Raw genomic sequence first — 18,436 nt, forward strand, 5'->3', positions numbered from 1 at the left:
CACACAACCCAGCCAGAGTGATCTCTTTAAAATGCAAACCTCTTACTTCAAACTCCTGCTTTAGACACTCTCTTAATTCTCCCCAGAATTAGATCAAAATTCCTCACCTGCTTCTTCTCATCTCATGCCTCTCCGCCTCCCCTTCCCCCCCAACACTCAAATTCTCCTCCCTCTTCTAATCATCCATGTTCATTCCTACCTCAGGGCCTTTGCACTCACTGTTCTTTCTGCCTGGATTCTCTTCCCCCATTTCCCCAAGGTTAGCTCCCTCCTGACATTCAGATCTCAGCTGACCTGACACCTCCTCAGAGAGGGCTTCTCGGCAAACACATTCTCTACCTAGCACTTGTTACTGCCTGATACTTCTACTGGTTTGTGTATGTATTTTCTGCCTCTCCCCATCAGAATGTAAGCTGCCTGAGAGAAGGAATGTTGACTGCCTGCTTTAGGGTCTAGCCTCAGTGCCTGGAACAAAGCCTGGCACACAGTGAGTGCTTAATAAATCTCTGTGAAATGAAAGGGGAGGGGGGAGTTGGGCTTGGAAGGACGCAACCTTGCTCAGCTACAGATCCCACAAGGGACCCCTGGGAGCAGGGATTGGGCTGGGGGCACCATGAGTGCCTGGCACTGCCTGGCTCTGGCTTAGGCCTCACCTCTCTCTGCAACCTCCTACAGAGCATCTCATCCACTCTGGACACCCTCACTCCTTCCATGAGCCGATGCCTCCCTAATCTGGTCTCCAATGGAGTCATTGCTTTCCACACCCATCCCTCATAGCCCAAGGCCTCCTAGACATTTGACCTAGATGTCCCACAGCAACTTCCCAGAACTGTTGCACCCCTGGGTCCCCACCTCCAGCCACCCAAGACTGTTCCCAGTGGGGCCGAATTCCCAGCACTCGGCACAGTGCCCAGCACAGACCCTCAATAAACGCTGGTTGAATAGATGAGTGTATCTGAGGCTCCACCCTCTTTCTCTCTCATCCTCCACGTGTGATCTGGGACTCTTCCTCCATAGATCTAAACGCCTCTCAAATGCTCACTTTCTGGGACCAGGCTCCACCTCCTCTCTCTCATGGATCCGGCAGCAGTCTCCTTGCTCGTCTCCAGTCTCACCAGCTCTGATGCAGCGTCCACCCGTCAGCCAGAGTCGGATGCACAAATCTGACCACGTCCCTCCCGCCCCTGCCTCCCAACCCCCTCTGGATAAAACACCAGCTCCTCCCTCTGCGTGCAAAGCCCTGCCAGACCTGGCCTACTTCCGCTCTTCTGATGTGACTAGACTCCAACAGGCCTGGGCTCAAATCCAGACTCACTTCCTTGCCAGGTGACCGTGAAGGAGCCATTTCCCCTCTCTGTGCCTCGGTGTCCCCACTCATGACGTGAGAAGCTGAATCCCTGCCATGCAGGTTAATCACGGTGGGAAAGGCTTGACACAGAGGTGCAACTTCATAAACGATGCTCTCTGATACTGCCTTCGCTCCAGCCCCACCAGACAGACAGACCCTCTGCCTTCTCAGCACCTCAGCCCTGTCCTGCCCTGGTCTGGCACCCCAACCCCCCCACACACCTGCACAGCGCTTGCAGATGACAACGCAGAGGTTGATGGAGGCCCAGTCAGGCTGGGCAGCTCCACAGTCAGCACAGAATCTGTTGGGGGCCATGGCCCAGATGCGCTCAGCCACCTCCCAGGTAGACAGGGCCTCGGCAATGGCTCTCTGCATGGCCTCCAGCCACTGCTCCTTCTCCAGCTCCGATTCGGCCAAGAAGCTGGGGACACAGGAGTGGGGTAGGGGACTGGTGGGAAAGGACTCAGAGGGATTTGGGGGCAGCATGAGGTGGCACAGCACGAAGGGGGGTGAATAATGCTTTGAGAGCTGACTGTCGGAAGAGGGAGGCGCCCAGGGTCTGTGGGGAGGGTGGGCGTGGACAAAGGCAAGGACACCCCAAACCTGAGAGACGTGTGAATGAGGGCTGGGGGCGGAGGGGCCAGAGGAGGCTCTGCCCTGCCCAGGGAGTAGAAAATGCTGCTGGGAAGAAATGGTGCCCGAGCTAAGCCTTGACAGATGAGGAGGGCTTACCCAGGTGAAGAGGTAGAAAGGTGTCCTAGACAGAGGGAACAGCACGTGTGAAGTGACAGGAGGGCACACAGGGCATTCCAGGGCCTGCGGGCAGGATGGGGGTACTGGCAGAAAAGAAGCTGGGAGACAGAGAAGGCAAGCCTGTGCCATGCAGAGGAGGTCAGAGTGTACTCAGAGGACAGCAGTGAAGCCGTTGAGGGTTTCAGGGGGGTGAGGGACACAGAGATGTTTTCCCTCTCGCTCTTTCTTTTCCTGCTGCCACCAAGTCACATGTGTGCATTCAAGATTCGGCTCCACCACTGCCATGGCCGAGGAGGGCACTGCTGCTGGCGATGGAATGGACGTCAACGCTGCTTTACGAGAGGTGCCGAGACCACCCTCGCCCACGAAGCCTGAATCTTCTGAGCTGCCAAGGCCTCAGCCAGGCGCTAAGCCCGTCTCTGCGTGCTTGCGTCCAACTGGGGGAGCCCAGCACGCCAGGCCGGTGGAGGCCCTTGGAGCCGAACACCAAATCAACCTGATTAAGGTCCATGACAGTAAGGATCTAGGGGAATGCGCAGGGCTCTGGAGAGCTGACAGAGAAGGAAAACTCCAGAGAAAGCAGCTGGTTACAGTTGTGTGGTAGTTAAGGAGGATGGCAAAGAATCTCAGGCCATAGACGTCAATCAAAGATTACTACGAATCTAAGAAATGAACAAATACAAACTTGGCTTTCAACAAAAAGGAAGAAAAAGGATCCTCTGACGGTCACAGATAGGCAGCCCAAGGGTGAAGAGGCAGGCGCCAGGCCAGAGGGCCCACAGGCCTAGGCCCTGCAGGAAGGGGCCAGACGGAGGTGAGGGAGTGATGGAGGCAAGACGGGGGCAGTGATGATGGGTTTGCACAGGGATGAGTAGGAGAGGTGGGGTCCCCGTGGGTGGAGATGGGGCCCAAGGAGGAGCAGTGAGCTGGGGAGGAATATTCGGGGGAAAATGTCCATAGAACCATTAGACGTGCAGCTCTAGAGCTCAGGAGAAAGACCCTGAAGGCAGAGATCTGAGCTAAGGGCGAAGGAGATGATGCTGGAGGAGGGGTGACATCGTTTAGACTGAGCAGTCGCCGCACGCTGTATCAGATACAGCTTTACAGAGACTGCCTCACAGACGAGGAAACTGAGGCACAGAGAGGCCAAGTGATTTGCCCAGGTCATGAAGTGACCCAAGGATGGACCCCAGATGTTACAGACTGAAGCGCGTCCCCCTGAAATTCACAGGTTGAAGCCTCAAACCCCCGTGTGACTGTATCTGGAAATACGGCCCTTAGGGAGGTAACTAAGGTTAAATAATGTCCTAAGAGCAGGTTTTTTTATAAAGAGAGGAAGGGACACCAGACATCTCTCTCTCTCTCTCCATGTGCACAGAGGAAAGGCCGTGTGAGGACACAGTGAAGCGGCGGCCACTTACAAGCCAGGAAGAGAGACCTTGCCAGAAACTAACCCTGACAAAATCTTGACCTTGGACTTCCAGCCTCCAGAACTGTGAGAAAGTAAACTTCTGTTGTTTAAGACCCCGGGTCTGTGGTATTCCGTCACGGCAGCTGAGCTGATACACAGGATTTAAACCCAGGCATGGCACAGTGCCTCAGAGGCAGTGGCTGAAGGCCTGGGAGTGGGCGAGTCCGTCCAGGTAGAAGACAGAGGACAGAGACAGACCACTGAGGGACAGCTGAGGTCAGAGAAAACCAAGATGGTAGAGTCTTGGAGGCTCAGGGAAAAGCACCCAGGATGGGCATGACATAGGGAGTGAAGAGCAGCCTCTGATCGCAAGCAACTATTATTGACAGACAAGCACTTTTGAGGGAGCAGGGCAGGCTGGAGGGGATAGCAGGGTGAGTGGGCGGTGCAGAAAGCCCATATGGAAGCACTGTGGCAGGGAAGGGGGGACAGTGATGGACAGAGGGAGGGGGGTATAAGTGAGATTTCTGAGAAGGAAGAGATCAGAGCAGGTTAGCAAGTGAAGGTAAAGGCCCAGCAGGGTGGGTAGGGCTGGGAAGAGAGGGGAGAAATCCATCCTAGAAGAAGGGGCAGCTTCCTACATATGCAAGAAGAAAATACTGGGAGGGAGTGAGGATGCAGGTGAACAATGAGGGAGGCTCACCTGAAGATGCGGTAGGGGGTGGTGAGGTCGAAGCCGCGTCGGTCTGCTGCTTCCTTCACATTGCCCACGCTCATGTCGATGAAGGTGATGCCGATGCCCAGGTGGTACTCCTGGCAGTAGGTGGGAAGGGGTGAGGGCAAGCCTGAGGGGTGGGGCTCAAGGCCCAGGGAAGGGGCAGAGAGGAGGGGGAGGTGGTACTTTAGGGACTAGAAAGTGCCCAGGAAGGAGATAAGGGAGGGCTCAGGAATCTGGGCATGGGTAAATGGACCTTGATCAGAGGCCATGTAGCAATAAGTAAGAGGTGCAAGAGCCAGGGCGGTGATGGGAGGGTAATGCTCAGGGACCAGGCAGGAGAGGGGTCAGAACTAGGGGCAGGAAGCGGGGCAGGCAAACAGCTGGGTCAGGGGAAGGGGGAAAGGGAAAGGGCGGGGCTGAGTGACCAGGTGGGCAGGGCTGAGGGACCAGGTTAGGTGAGGTGGGGGCTTGAGGGACCAGGTGGGCGGGGCTGAGGGGCTGAGGAACCAGGTGGGTGGGGTTGAGGGAACAGGTGGGCAGGGGTTGGGGCTGAAGGACCAGGTGGGTGGGGGGCAGGGCTAAGGGACTAGGGGGGCAGGGGAAACGGGAGAGGTTCGGCAGCCTGGCTGACCAGTCGCACCTCCAGATTCTTGTAAAGCTGCACTTTGTCCCCAACCACGGCCACATAGAGTTTATTCTTGAAGCCACGTAGCTCCAGGCTGCCGGCGCGGTCAGGGGGCTCTGAGCCTTGAACTCCCAACGGATGAGCACTAGACAGTCGGGCCCGAGCACGCTGCTCAGCCACCGCCTGCTGCAGGGCCTGCATCCACTCCTTCCGCTCCGCTGCAGGCACAGGGGAAGGGGCAAGCCCCAGCTCAGCCCGGTGGGGATCCCCCTAAGGGTTCCCCATTCCAGGCCCCTCAGGCAACACCTCTGCCAGAAAGCCCACCCAGGCTGGCCCACCTATCTCTAAGTTCTCTGACTTGGACAAGCTCAGGCTCCAATCCCAGCTGTGCCGCTTAGGGTGGGCAAGGTGCTTGGCCTCTCTGAGCCTGCTTCTCCCCTGTAAATGGGGATGTGTGGTTCTGAGGACTCAGCACAAAGCTGGACAGAGGGGGCCCTCCCCTCCCCCACCTCACAGAGGGTTGACTCCTCTCTCGGTTTGATGTGGGGGGAGCAGATGTGCCCTGGTTCTCCTCCCTCACTTCTCAAGCCAAACTGCCAGTCTTCCTCCTGCCCCCCTCCCTACCATCACTCTCCGCCCGGAAGGCAAAGGTCCGGTTATTCGTGATCACTTCAAACTTTTGGTCCCCAATAGCAGCCACTCGGGAGATGCAGGCCACAGGGACAAAGCGCTTTGAGTAGGCATCCTGGGGGAGAGAGAGGAGCCGACTGTGGGGTGAGGCCCACAGAGGCCCAGCCCCTCCTTGACTCCCTCAACCTCTGTTGAAATGAAGGTTGCAGCCCCACCTCCCACAGGTGGTGACAGCCCCTACACCAACCCTGGCCAAGGCCAAGGCTGGCCAATGGGCCAGGAGGACACAGTTCAAGGAGTCACACTACAGCTCTGGTGAGGACTCATCTAGGGACGGACTCCACCTGGGTCCAGTGTTGGGGTTCAACCCAAGACCAGGCTGAAGCAGGGTCATATCACGGACTAACATGGGCCTCACCTTGTTACTATCAAAGTATCGTAGGTGATCGGTATCCAGTCTCACCCATCGCTTCTGATAGATATAAGATCTGGAGAGGCAGAGGCAGAGGGACAACAGAGCAAAGGACTGGGAATTAGGGAGAGGCTCCGGGATCACCCTAGCCCCCTCTGGAAGCCACATACAAAGTTAGGAACAGCCAGGTCCAAGGGAGGAAGGATCCCAAGTGGTCACTGAGAAGATGAACTTTTACCTACAGCAAGAGTGATTGATGTCAGACTCCAAGTAGGACTTCCCAGTTTCGGGATTTTTTTTTTTTTTTTTTTTTTTTTGGCTGCTCTGTGCAGCATGAGGGATCTTAGTTCCCCAACTAGGGATCAAACCCGTGCCCCCTGCATTGGGAGCGCAGTCTTAACCACTGGACCGCCAGAGAAAGGACTTCTCAGTGTTAAGGGTAATAAAGCATAGGTCTGGTGGGGATGATCGGCAGTTACAGTCTGCCTGGAGGGAGACCTGCTCCAATAACCCTGTCCCCTCTGGTTTTCTGATCCGCGATACCAGTATACTAGAGCCCACACCATGCAGAGCACCAGTAGGACCCACCAGGCTTCACTCACCCTTGCGGTGGGTTCTTGTCCAGCCAGCCAGCCTTGATGACCGGTGGGCTGGGAGTGGGGCCCACAGGCAGCCCGTCCATGGGGTGCGGTCGGGGATCAGGAATCAGGAGGCTGCTGGGCAAGGATGAGCTCAGGCTGCTAGTGTGCCATCCACCACTGGGGGGAGAAGAGAGGGAGTGAGGAGGCCAGAGTGGGGGCTCCCATGGGGTGGGGGCGGAGGACACGGAGAGGCTGGGTCGGGCTTGGGGAAGGAGGATAGCTGGGTGGGAGAACCACCCGAGAGAAGAGGACGCTTACTTGGGGATGTCCTCGTAGGCGTGGCCATCCTCAGCTTCATCCCCTTGGTCGTCCCCAGACAGCTCCTCCCCCTCGCTCAGCAGACTGGCCACACGCACGGCCCGCGGGACTTGGCTCACTGGGGGGTCCTCCTGTTCCCCAGACCCGCTCAGTGTCATGCTCCCCTCCAAGCCCCAGATCACACCCAACTCGGGGCTGCCACATCCCCCTCTGCCCACTCCATCCTGGACCCACACAACTCTGCACATTTACTTCTCTTTCCTCACACTCCTCTCCTCCCCAGCCCCCAGCAGTCTGCACAGGGACCCAGGGAGACGGGGTCACAGGTACAGAGAAAACCAGTGCAGGCACGGGCCCAGGTGAGAGACAAAGACAGAAAGATAAAGGGATAGAGAAAAAGACACATGGATGGAACGTTAAGGCACTCAGAGAGAGGGTGACACGGGGACACAGAAAGTGAAACAGAGACAGAGGGACACCCCAAGACAGATGTGCTCCAAACACCAAGAGAGAGAAGGGGCCACACAGCCATCCAGATGCAGCTGAAGACTGGAGCCACAAACCAGAGCCCCCAGACCCCCACAGAGCAAGACAGTGAAGGGGAAGGGAACTCTCCAGGGAGCCGGCTACCTACTCTCTATCTGGTGGTCCCCAGGGTCTGAAAGGCACCTGGGTAGCCTGCCCTCCACACTGACAGGCAGACAGCCCAAACCCTAACCACTGCCTGACCCACCTTCTTGGTCATCACGGCAGCTGGGGCCCTCGGCCCCTCCTCTGGGAGCTCATCGTAGTCAGGGTCATCTGGGGAGATAGAGGGGAGGGGGAGACTCAAAGGCAAAGAAGCCGGGCCTCCCCCAGCCTAAGAAAGACCCTGCCCCACCCTGGCTTGGCTTGCAAAAAAAGGCACAAAGGACAGGAAGTGCTATTTATATTCTCGGGGCTTCACAGGACAGCACTAGGGGCGGCCAAAGGAGAGGCCGGGCCACCACAGGGAGGTCTGACTGGGCAGCAAGCTTGGGGGTCAGGGTAGGGACTGTCTTAAAAAGGCTAAAAAAAAGCAACACGAATCGAGACAAGAAAAAGTGGACAATCCAAGGAAAAGCAAACTGCCCATGACCATGGAAAACAGTCCCAGACTTTAAACCACGGGCAAACCAAGAAGTCTGCCATCTGCCCACACCTAACAGTCAGTAGGTCAGAGAGCTGGGTGCTGTCTCCATTCTAAGGATGAAGGGAAGATGCTCACCTGTCCAGGGCCACAGAGTGGGTCGGTGGCAGGGCCCAACAGAACGGGGGAGCACGATCCTTACGCCCTTGCAGACTCTCCAGCCCTGATCCCAGGCCACCCACCCAGAGCCCCATGCTTCGCTAGGGCACTCACCAAACTCTGGGAGCACGCAGAGAGGCTTCGGGGGAATCTCTGGGGGGCTGGGAGGTGGAGATGGGGGCTGGGGAGGCCCCCGGGGGAAGATGGCCGGGGGCTCCTCAGGCTCTGGCTGGGGAGGGAATGATGGTGGCGGTGACAGTAACTCTTCTTCCTTGGCAGGAAGGCTGGGAACAGACCAAAAGTTGGGCATCAAGTTCAGTGCGGCTGAGTCACTGCGCCAGCGACACTGCGACAGAACCAGGACTCAAACCCACTGCGCCCCCCAGCTCACATGAGCAGCTGCACAACTCATTCATTCCACACACTCAGACAGAGCCCTCCTTGCCTCCCTCCCCTGCCCCAAACCCTCCAAGCTCTCCAGAGCAGGCACCTTCCTTGGCTTCATGAGCTGGCCCTGCCTTGCTGGGACAGGGTCACCTGTCCCCAAAGTGCTGAGTTTTAGCCACATGTACCCACTGGATCTCCACTCTAAAAGAGAGATGAAGACCAGAAAGGGGTGGGGGGTGGTGTGCATCCTAGCCTGGGAGTCAGGGAAGGCTGGACCTGAGCTTTTATTTATTTATATTTTATTTATTTATTTATTTTTATTTTTGGCTGCATTAGGTCTTTGTTGCTGCGCATGGGCTTTCTCTAGTTGTGGCGAGCGGGGGCTACCCTTAGTTGCAGTGCGTGGACTTCTCGTTGTAGTGGCTGATTGTTGCGGAGCACGGGCTCTAGGCGCACAGGCTTCAGTAGTTGTGGCACACAGGCTCAGTAGCTGTGGCTCGCGGCCTCTAGAGCACAGGCTCAGTAGTTGTGGCACACAGGCTTAGTTGCTCCACGGCATGTGGGATGTTCCCGGACCAGCGACCGAACCCGTGTCCCCTGCATTGGCAGGCGGATTCTTAACCACTGTGCCACCAGGGAAGTCCCTGGACCTGAGATTTTAAGGATAAGAAGGTGTCTGCTGGAGAATGGATGGCGCAGGACTGAAATGGGCATCAAGGCCAAGGGCACAGACCAGAGCCTTAGAAACCAAGTCCTGAGGCCATAAGCCGTGGGTCTCTGGATCAAGACCATCTTCTCTCGTCTTGAATATTCACCATCCCCCAGGACCCCTCAAACTCACCTGAACCCACCACACTTCTCATCTCTGCTATCACTCCCCCCAGAAGCCTTCTCTGACTCCAAGGCCAGGTTCAAGGTGCCTGAACTCCCACAGCCACAGTGCTCCTGTCTGTCTGTCTCAGCACAGATCGCACTGCTTCCTGCAGGCTGAGTGTCTCCAAAGGACATCAGAGACGTGGGTTTCAACCTCGCCTCAGTCTCAGTTCCTGTCTGTCCTGGGGCAAGCACCTAGCCTTTCTGAGCCTCGGTTTCCTCATCTGTAAAATAAGGACTACAAAACTGTTGTGGCAGGGTGGCTGGAGGATTAACCATGACAAGGCGTGTCGTGCATCAGCACACAGGATGCACAGAGACCACCAGCCGGAACAGGTGCCTGAGCTCTAGAAGCCTGGCCCCAACTGCTGTCTCTGCCAGCATGCAGCAGGGGCTGAGGAAGAGCATCAGAGCGGGCGGGCAACTTTCTTCCCTGGTGATCTCAGCCTGGTCCACTGCCCCAGTGTTCCTGGCAGTGGCTGACAGTGTGTGACCGCCGAGAAGGCAAGGAAGGGCTGGGGCATGACCATGATGCCGGGCCTTTGCTCCTGCTGCTGCCTCCTGCAGGAATACCTTGCTCCCTGGTCTCTGATCAGAGAACATCTACTCATTCTTTAACTTCTTTCTCAAGTGCCCCTTCTCTGAAAGTTTTTCCTGACCCCTCCTTCCTGCTCCTCCAGGCCCTGCCCATGTTCCCCTCTGATATGAGCTTTAGATGAATTATTCCAAGTAACTTTTGCTTTTTACTACCTCCCTCCTTTGTGCCAGGTACTGTGCTAGCATCTAAGCCAGGACCTGAACCCTGAGTCCACAGTCTGGGTGCTTCTTAGGACACCTGGCTACTTCCACATTACCCTGCTCCCTATCTCCTTCCTCTCCAAGGGTAAAGAATGAACAAAAAAACTCTTTCCCCCTAGAAACCTGCTAAAAGTGGTATGTCAGTCATGCTCTGAGGCAACAGTGCCTTTGGCAAAAGTGGCCTGAGTGTGGAACTGCACCTAGACTAAGGAGAAACTGTAAGTGGTCTCTTGACCTGGGGGAGAAGTCGGAGCTTTGGACTTCCCAGAGTGTGATGGCTCATAACCGGGCACAGCCTGTGCAGGGACCTGAAACCACACTTGTGCGGTTGTTACAAGACATATTGGCCCCTTGGGGCAAGAGTTCTCTAAGCCAGGGTGGCGCCCACACCTGTTGGCTGTGAGTCTCATCCCTCATCCCTGAGCTGCCCCCTGGAGGACCACAGAGAACAGCTCCTGGACAGATGTGTGGACAGTGGCGCTGACTGCCACAAGGACCCCGCAGCAGAGGAAGACCTGCTGCTGTCCTGGTGGCCAGTTATTCCCTCTCTACATGCTTTTCAGGGAATCTGATGCCAAGTGGGCCTAGGGTAGGGGTTTAGCTGGACCTATGAAGACCCGCTGATGGACACTGTACTAGGCTGTCTCCCCGACTTGACCCTGAGTCTCTTTAGGGCAGGGGCAGCCTTGGACTTGACTCTTTATCCCCATAGTCCACCCATAGGGCCTGGCTGAGTGAGCAACAAGAGCATGTTGGATGGGTGGGTGGGGGGTGGATGGGTAGGTGGATAGGCTGGCGGACAGGGTGGGGAGAGAAGCAAATGAAAGGCTGAGTGAGTACACACAGGCCCAAGGGCATGACCTGCGGTGTCGGCCCCCCAGCTAGTCAAGTACAATGTCCTTGGAGACCACACAGTCTCCCAGACTCCAAGAGGAAAGGGCCCTTGGGGGCCCAGTCTGTGATCAGCTGACAACAGAGCTCTAAGCTGTTGGACCAGGACCAGTCAGACTGGCTCAGAGCAGGGGGGACAGACAGGCTCTGCCCTTCCAATACCAAGCAGCCTGAGTGGGCCTGCCTCCCCACCTCCCCCAGGACTGAGGGCCAGTGCTGAGGCAAAGGTGATGGCAACAGAGTATCCTCGGAGCCCAAGCGGCATCAGTCCTCCCATCTCTGGCCCCCAGTCCTCCCCCATCACTGCCTGATCTTATGAGAGGGTCCTGCCCTTCCTGAGGCCTGGCTCCCCAGCATGTGGGCTCCCTAAGACAAGTGCCACACCCATCTTCTTCACTACTGTATGCCCAGCACTCAGCAGGGATGAATAAATAAATGAAGACCTGGATTAATTAATTCTTATTAATTATGTGTGTGTGTGTGTTTTCCCAGCTGTCTTCTAGGTGCTTTAGGTGATTCATTCATTCAGTAACGTATGGCTTATTGCTATTCCCACTTTACAGATGAGGAAACGGAGGCACAGAGAGACGAAGTTAATTTGTCCTTGGTCCCACAGCTGGGATTTGCACCCAGGAAATCCAGCACCACAGCTGAAAGCTCAACCACCAGTGGCAAATGAGGAGGCCACAGCCAGGATCTGAGGGCTTCTCTGAGGCCCGTCTCCTCACACTGGCACCCAACTCAGGATCCAGGAAGCTCTAGGGTTGATGTTCCATCCAAAAGGAAACGTGATCACAGCTCTGATGGCTGTGTTACCACGGTAAGAAAGGAGAGGGGAACAGACACTAAGGGCTCCTCTCCCAGCAAAGCCTTTGCAGGAAGAGGGTGCCAAGAAGGTGGGAGAAAGAGGCCCCATGGGCCTCCCAACCTCATAATAGACACCTCCTCCAGGAAGCCTCCAAGCTGACCCCCCGCCTGCCTACCATAGGGGACCAGGGTCATGCTGAGTCAGAGCCAGGCCCAGGAAAGGAGAAGTGGTATCAGGAAGGCACGGATGTGGGAAAATCCCAGGGGAAGGGGCAGTGCCCACAGAATGACCCTAACCCAGCCAGAGTCCTGGCCACTCAGTGCCTGCACCCCTTAGAGCAGCCCCAGCTCCAGTCTGCGGCTAAGGTCCAGCTGGGATGTTCCCCACTGATCTCTGACCCCACAAGACCAGTAGATCAGTCCCAAACCTGAGCAGGGGCTCAGTGGTCCCTCCTATGAGCCTTCGCTCACACCACTTCCTCCTGCCTGCATCTCCCTGCCCTCTCCTTACATCTCAGTCCATGGAAAGCCTATCTGTACCTCAAAATACGGCTCAATGGGCCTCTTCTAGGTAGCCTCCAAGATGCCCACACAGAGCTGCTCACCCCCTGCCCCTCATTCCTGGCTCCTCTGCTCCTTAAGGCCCTTTCTCCTCTATCCAAGTGACATATGGATCTGGGCACTCCTGGGCAGGCCCACTCCAGCCTGGGCCCTCAGCCTAAGAAGGTTTGTTTTATTGGTTTAGGGCAAATACACACAGCCAACCTTGTATCTGTGGGTTGAGGGATATATGAGGGTCCCGAGCCAGAACGGGTAAGAGCAGAGTGACCATATAATTAATCATATAAACCAGAACATTTCTGACAGTTAAAAGAGGCCCTATTAATAACTATGTCAGGGCAACAGATGTAAGCAGGCCTGTCCTGGATGAAATGAGATTTGTGGTCACTGTAGGTAAGAGACAGAGCTTTGCAGCCAGGTGGGTCTGGGCTTGCATCCCAGCTAGACCTCACATCAGGTTGTGTCCTTACAAAGCAGGTCACTTTACCTCTGAGCCTCAGGTTCCTCTCTGGTCTGCTTCCAGGCTCACTGATAATTCAGTAAGGAGAGCCAACTGCCACATGTCACCAGCACAACTTTCTCACCCTGCCTGTGGCTGAAGGAGGCTCAGGCCCCACAGGATGGGCCAGGAACCTGTCCCACAGCCCTCTCCTCCAGGGTGGCCCCTGGTTCTCCCTTCACTCCTTTCTATTTATGTCAAACACCATAAGGGTAGATGGGCAGGGCTGCAGAGTGGGGCAGCCTGAATGTCTCAGGCTGGCCTTGAACTGATCCACTCTTACATTCCAGCCATCCTTGACTGAGCTGCGTTCCATAAATGCATACTTCCAGGCTTTTGCATATGTTGTTCCTTCCACCTGGAACGCAACTCCATCTGGCCGTCTCCTACTTCTCCTTCCAAAGGTGCAAATCATACATCTTCCCCCTCCACTTTGCGCCTCCCTTCATGCCCCAGGGGCCTTCTGAGGCGTCTCCAGTCCCCACACTTCTGAGCACTCAGTATAGTTGTATCTGTCAATGTTTCCTTCACTGAACTGACCTCAGAGGACCAAGGACTCAGGCCTATACCCTGTCCTGGAATCAGGACTTTCCCCCTACAGGGTCACACAGGCCTTGGAGGGACCCAGCCCAAACCCAGCTCCTGGATTTTCACCAGCAGGGCCAAGAGGTGGGATCAGACTCTGATTTGGACACATCTGCCTCCTCTTCTGACCTCCTCGTCCCACAGGGGCAATCTTTCCCAACTGCCCACTTCCTCATCCTACTTGGGGCCCAGGCCTCAGTCAGCCCTAGGTTTCTTTCTTCCTCCGTGGCTGCCCTCGTCCTTCCTTCTCCATCATGAGGCCCAAGGGTCAGCCCCTCTAGCGCTTTCCGGGCTCTGTCCTACTTACTTCTGCCCAAGCCACGGCAGAGAAGCCCTTCTTGGGGTCTCACTTGCTTAGACGTGATGTCTGCGGTATGCCTCTCAGCTTTTGCATATGCTGTGAGTCCCCTCAGGCCAATCCCTCTCCATGCCACAGCGTCACCCAACACAGAGGGGGCTTCCTGGACTGTGTTCTGAATGAATGAATGACCATCGCCCCACTCACATACTGATTACTGGAGGTCAGCAGCTCTCCATCCCTCCATACAGCAGTGCCCCACGGACCTGGCATCCACCCTCAAAACCAAGGTTTCACCCAGCTCTTTGTACTTCACCCTGGAACAATATAGCAGCTATCATTTGCTAAGTACCCCCTATGTGCCAGACATCCTGCTGGGAGTCTTTTTTTGTTGATTCCTCGACTCCCCTGTGCTCAGGACACACCTCCTTCACCAGGAAGTCTACCCAAACTGCTCCCTCCTCTAAGCTCACACAGTTGGGAGTCTTGCTGTCATGGGCAGGAAAGGGCTGAGGCCCAGGTCTCCCATGGCAGCTCTTCCTGCTTCCCAGGCCTGACCCTGTGCTGGCTTGTGAAGGCAGTGGGGGGAGGAAGTTCACCCTTCAGGTGGCTCACAACTGTACTAGCCCCTCTCCCCCATCCCAGGGCTGGCCTGGCTGGAGGAGAAGGTGCAGGTGTCTGCTGGGCCCTATGGAAAGATGAGCCAAGGGCGCAGGGCAGAGCCAGGTACACAGACAGGACCTGGTTAGAGGAATCTCTATGTCCCCAGTGGCCCAAGCACAGGGTTATTGAGCTCATTAGGGACCACAGCAATTGGGGGGAGCCCCCCAATGACACAGGCACCCCCACCACACCACCAGCCCTGGAAGGAGGGATAGGAAGTCGCCAGCTAAGTGCCAGCCCTTGACAGGCCTTCCTATCACCTGGACTGCAGGGAGGGCAAGGGGGCTCTGGTAGGAGCTGCCCAGAGCCACAGCACCCTTGAATTTGACCCTGAGAGAAGTCACCTAAGCCTCTGGAGGCAATCCTCAGTGGGGTGCAGGGAGCCAGAACCGAGATCAGCACCAGATCCCTGAGGGGCAGAGACCCCACAGAGGAGCAGTCTGTGAAGCCCAGGAAACAGGCCCCGGGGGGCTCCGAGTGGACCCGGGAGAGAGGTTTATGGGGAGATGGAGACCTGGAAAGCCCAGGGCAGAGAGGGCGAAGAGAGAGGGGAGAAAAGGAAAGGGCAGGAGAAAAACAGAAAATGTAGACAAAGTGAAAGAAGACAGAAAATTTTGAGAGTAAAAAAGGGAGGGGGAGGAGACCAGCACAGAAAACCCAGCAGGCAGAGAGGTGGCAGACAGACAGACAGGGATTCCTGCCCTCCCAGGCCCGCCAGAGGAGCCTCCCCACCTTCCCTTGGCCGACAGCCCAGCCCACAGCGGCCCCTCGCTCACCCTCTGACGCCCTCTGGGTCCGGGGCCCGAGGACTCCTGTGGCTCTGGTCAGCCGGGCCCAGCGTGTGCAGCCTGTGTCCGACCTGGGCTGGTCTCACAGACAGGCCGGCCCCACTCCCTGCGTATGTCTGAGGCCACGTCTGGGTCCAGGCATGGCTCTGTGCACCCGTGATTTGCGTCTTGAGTGTCTGTGATCACTTGTCTGAGTGTGTGTTCCTGTGTGTAACTGTGGGTCTGTCCGGGAGAGTGAGTGTGTGTATGTGTACGTGTGTGTCTGTGTCTGAATCCAGCTCTGGTCTCCTCTAGCTTCCTGCTCTCCGCCTCACCCCACCCCCCTGCAGCCCTGGCCAACACACACACTTCCTGAAAACACGGACTGAGACAGAGAGAAAAGTCACCCAGAATCCCCCGGGACAGACACTTCCTGTCCGCCCCCAGGCTGCCCCCCCACCCAGCTGGAGTGAGTGGACAAGCCACCCCAGTGCCATCTAGCAGGACCTTACAGAGTGAACACCCAGAAGGCCCTGGTCCTGGCTGGCCCCTCCCCACGCCCACAAGGAGGCCCAGAGAAGCTGGGAAAGAGGCTCTCTGAAGGGAGCAAGTTCTGCCCTGGCAACAAGTGATCAGCCTTCAGGAAGACCAGGGATTGGCTGGGCTGCAGGGTGGTCGAGGGCACAGGTGGGAGGCCTTGCAGTGTGACTCTAGCTGGTAGCTGTCCCGTCTGGACAAATACTCCCTCTTCCCAAGGTATCTCCAGACATCCAGGTGTCAGAGGAGGAAACAGAGGCCCAGAGCAGCCTAGGAGGGGCTCTGCAGGGTGACCCTGGAACCCTGGATCAGGAATGACCTCTCTGCCACGCTCAGGGAAGCAGGCTCAGAGCGTTCACATCTATGAGACTTAAAGCTGAGTAGACAGTCCCAGGCCAGGAGGCAGGGTTTGAACATCAGCTTCCCCTGAGCTGGGCTGTGTGACTTTGAACAAGTTTCTCAGCATCTCTGGACTTAGCTAGTTCCCTATGACAGGCTTAAGTGATGGTGGGTGTGCAAACCCTTTGAGGGTGCAATGGGGTCCTCCCAGGCCAGGCAGAATAATGAACCTGGTTCTGAGAGTCCTGACCCAGTTGGTGCAGAGGGGAGAGGACCCCATCCCTGCTCCTTTTCTGCCTGCCTCCCTTGAAGTCTCTCCCTTTCTAAGAGGCCTGGGGTGACAGAGATTGGGTAGTGGGAAGGGATTTGGGGTGTCCTGTAACCCTACTGTCCAGGGTCCACTAGGGGTGAGTCTGCACGGGCAGCACATGTGCTCAGCGCCTGGCAGTACAGAAGCTCATGCAGGCCTCATCTATTTACTAACACAGCAAACACTTGCTGAGTGCCTGCTAGGCACCTGGCACTGTTTCAGATGTTGGGGATTCAGTCGTAGATGAAACTGACGAGCATCTGAGCACGAATGGAACTGACATTCTAGGGGGCTCAGCCTCTTGGCAGCACGTGCAAACACAGCACGAGCACACACTGGCTCACACCTGACAGTACACAAATAACACACATGCCAATTCACCACCCACATCACACGCACTCACCAATACACTCACGCTGTTGGAGTCCCCACAATACCAGTACGCATGGGCACGTGTAGGCGTGCACACAGGCCTTGATAAATTTGCACACACTACAGCAAGTCACCACTGAAACTGTATGGTGCATAATACAGTTTCAAATCCCCACCTGTGTGCATATGTTAGGATCATACATCGCCTCCCTTAGGACATGTGCGGATGCAAAAATACACAGACACACTACTATCCTGACAGACACACGCCTAGGGGTGCACACACACAAACTGGCCAGGCATGCCCTCATGTGGAGTCACTAGATCCCAGATTCTCCTGGGGAGCCCAGTGATGGACCGGAACCAGGCAAAAATGCTCCCTCAGTCACCACCTGATCTGGTGTAAGAGGCCCTATGATTGAGAGGGTGAGACCCTCATCACTAGAGGGTGCAGGCAAGGACAGGAAGGCCACATCAGGAAGCGGGGACTCCTGCAAGGGGGGCAGGAGCAGGCCAGGCTGAGCAGTCTTGCACTGTGCACCACGGAGCCTGGAGTCATAGAAAGGGGCTATGAGGGGACAGGGTAGCCAGTCAGGCTGAATCCTCGCCCCAAACCTGCCCAGCCTTCACCTGTTACACATATGTGAGGCTCTGTCCGCCCTTAGTTTTTCTCCCTCTGGGCTTTAAAGACTTTGTACACCTTGCGAGCCCAGGATGCTAGGACTGCAGATGCCCACAATTCCAAGTGTCAAAGACCCCAGGACACAGGAAGCCAGGCTTGGCAGCTCACCTGCCACTCTGCCCTAAGGAGCAGCCCCAAATTGCAAGGAATAATTGCCTACAAGTTCTGTGAGCACGTAATGAATTTTGGGTCCTCTAGCTACAAGGGGCCGGACTCCTGACCACGGGAGTCTGGCCTCTCCCAGACGTTGGCTAAGTTCAGCCTGAGGATCTGAGAGTGGGGCCTGGTACCCTGGGGTGAAGGTAGGTCCCTTGCTCTACCCAGAAAGTCTCCTGAATTCAGATGTCAGTACTAGGAGGGCCATGGAGGGCCAAGGAGGACACCTGATGGGGAAACAGGCCCAGAGGGGCAGCTCCTAATCAGAGTCATGGAGCCAGCTGGACCTGCTCAGGTATCCTGCCTTCTAGGCAGGAACCCAGGCCTCCACTCCTCGACTGGGGTTTTTGCCTCCTCAGCCTTCGTGAACTTCCTATGGACAGGGCCCTGCCTCCTGCCCTTGTTCACCCACTCCCAACCCCCAGAGACAAGCAAACAGACAGACAGACACACACTCCATCCTAACGATGGAGTTAAAGAAAAGAGAAATTACTCCTACATGCAAGAAAGTGGCCACTAGAGGGTGCAGTGGCACCAGGAAACTCCAGTTCGGTCTATAAGCCAGGCTCCCGGGGGACCCCAGTGGTGCTCCCAGTTGTGTGAACCCGGGAAAGGCACAATAAACTTTTTGTGCTTTCACCCGTCAAATCTCAAAACACCACAGCCCTGGCTTGGCTTTGAAGGCCCCTTTACTTTATGCCCCTCTCTGGGTGAGGAAAACCTCCCAGACCCTCCCCACGGGGCTCCCCTAGCATATACTTGGCATGGATCCAGCCAGTGGCGCCCTCCCTTTTCTGAGCCTTAGTTTCTCTGCTTGAAAACAGGACACAAACGCCCCGGAGCACTTG

The 18,436-nt window shown here is 56.3% G+C and overlaps 1 protein-coding gene and 1 pseudogene across 7 annotated transcripts in view; one reads left to right on the forward strand and one right to left on the reverse strand.

Moving 5' to 3' along the window:
* Positions 1-18,436, reverse strand: part of ARAP1 (ArfGAP with RhoGAP domain, ankyrin repeat and PH domain 1) — a 64,378-nt gene that overhangs the window by 20,567 nt on the left and 25,375 nt on the right. For 3 of the 7 annotated variants that reach the window (XM_070046158.1, XM_060303647.1, XM_060303646.1), the window contains exons 3-12: positions 8,178-8,347; positions 7,530-7,597; positions 6,797-6,927; positions 6,500-6,655; positions 5,904-5,973; positions 5,480-5,600; positions 4,871-5,073; positions 4,216-4,325; positions 2,081-2,164; positions 1,570-1,769 (exon numbers count right to left, since the gene is read on the reverse strand). In XM_070046158.1, the coding sequence (XP_069902259.1) occupies positions 1,570-1,769; positions 2,081-2,164; positions 4,216-4,325; positions 4,871-5,073; positions 5,480-5,600; positions 5,904-5,973; positions 6,500-6,655; positions 6,797-6,927; positions 7,530-7,597; positions 8,178-8,347 (1,313 nt within the window). Of the gene's footprint in view, positions 1-1,569; positions 1,770-2,080; positions 2,165-4,215; positions 4,326-4,870; positions 5,074-5,479; positions 5,601-5,903; positions 5,974-6,499; positions 6,656-6,796; positions 6,928-7,529; positions 7,598-8,177; positions 8,348-15,201; positions 15,547-18,436 lie in introns of those variants that run through there. The other 4 variants (XM_030836168.2, XM_030836161.2, XM_060303648.1 and 1 more) reach the window with 3 other exon arrangements.
* On the forward strand, positions 2,385-2,774 carry LOC115841830 (small ribosomal subunit protein eS12-like; annotated as a pseudogene).

The sequence above is a fragment of the Globicephala melas genome, chromosome 8, assembly GCF_963455315.2.
Source record: "Globicephala melas chromosome 8, mGloMel1.2, whole genome shotgun sequence".
Lineage (NCBI taxonomy): Eukaryota > Metazoa > Chordata > Mammalia > Artiodactyla > Delphinidae > Globicephala > Globicephala melas.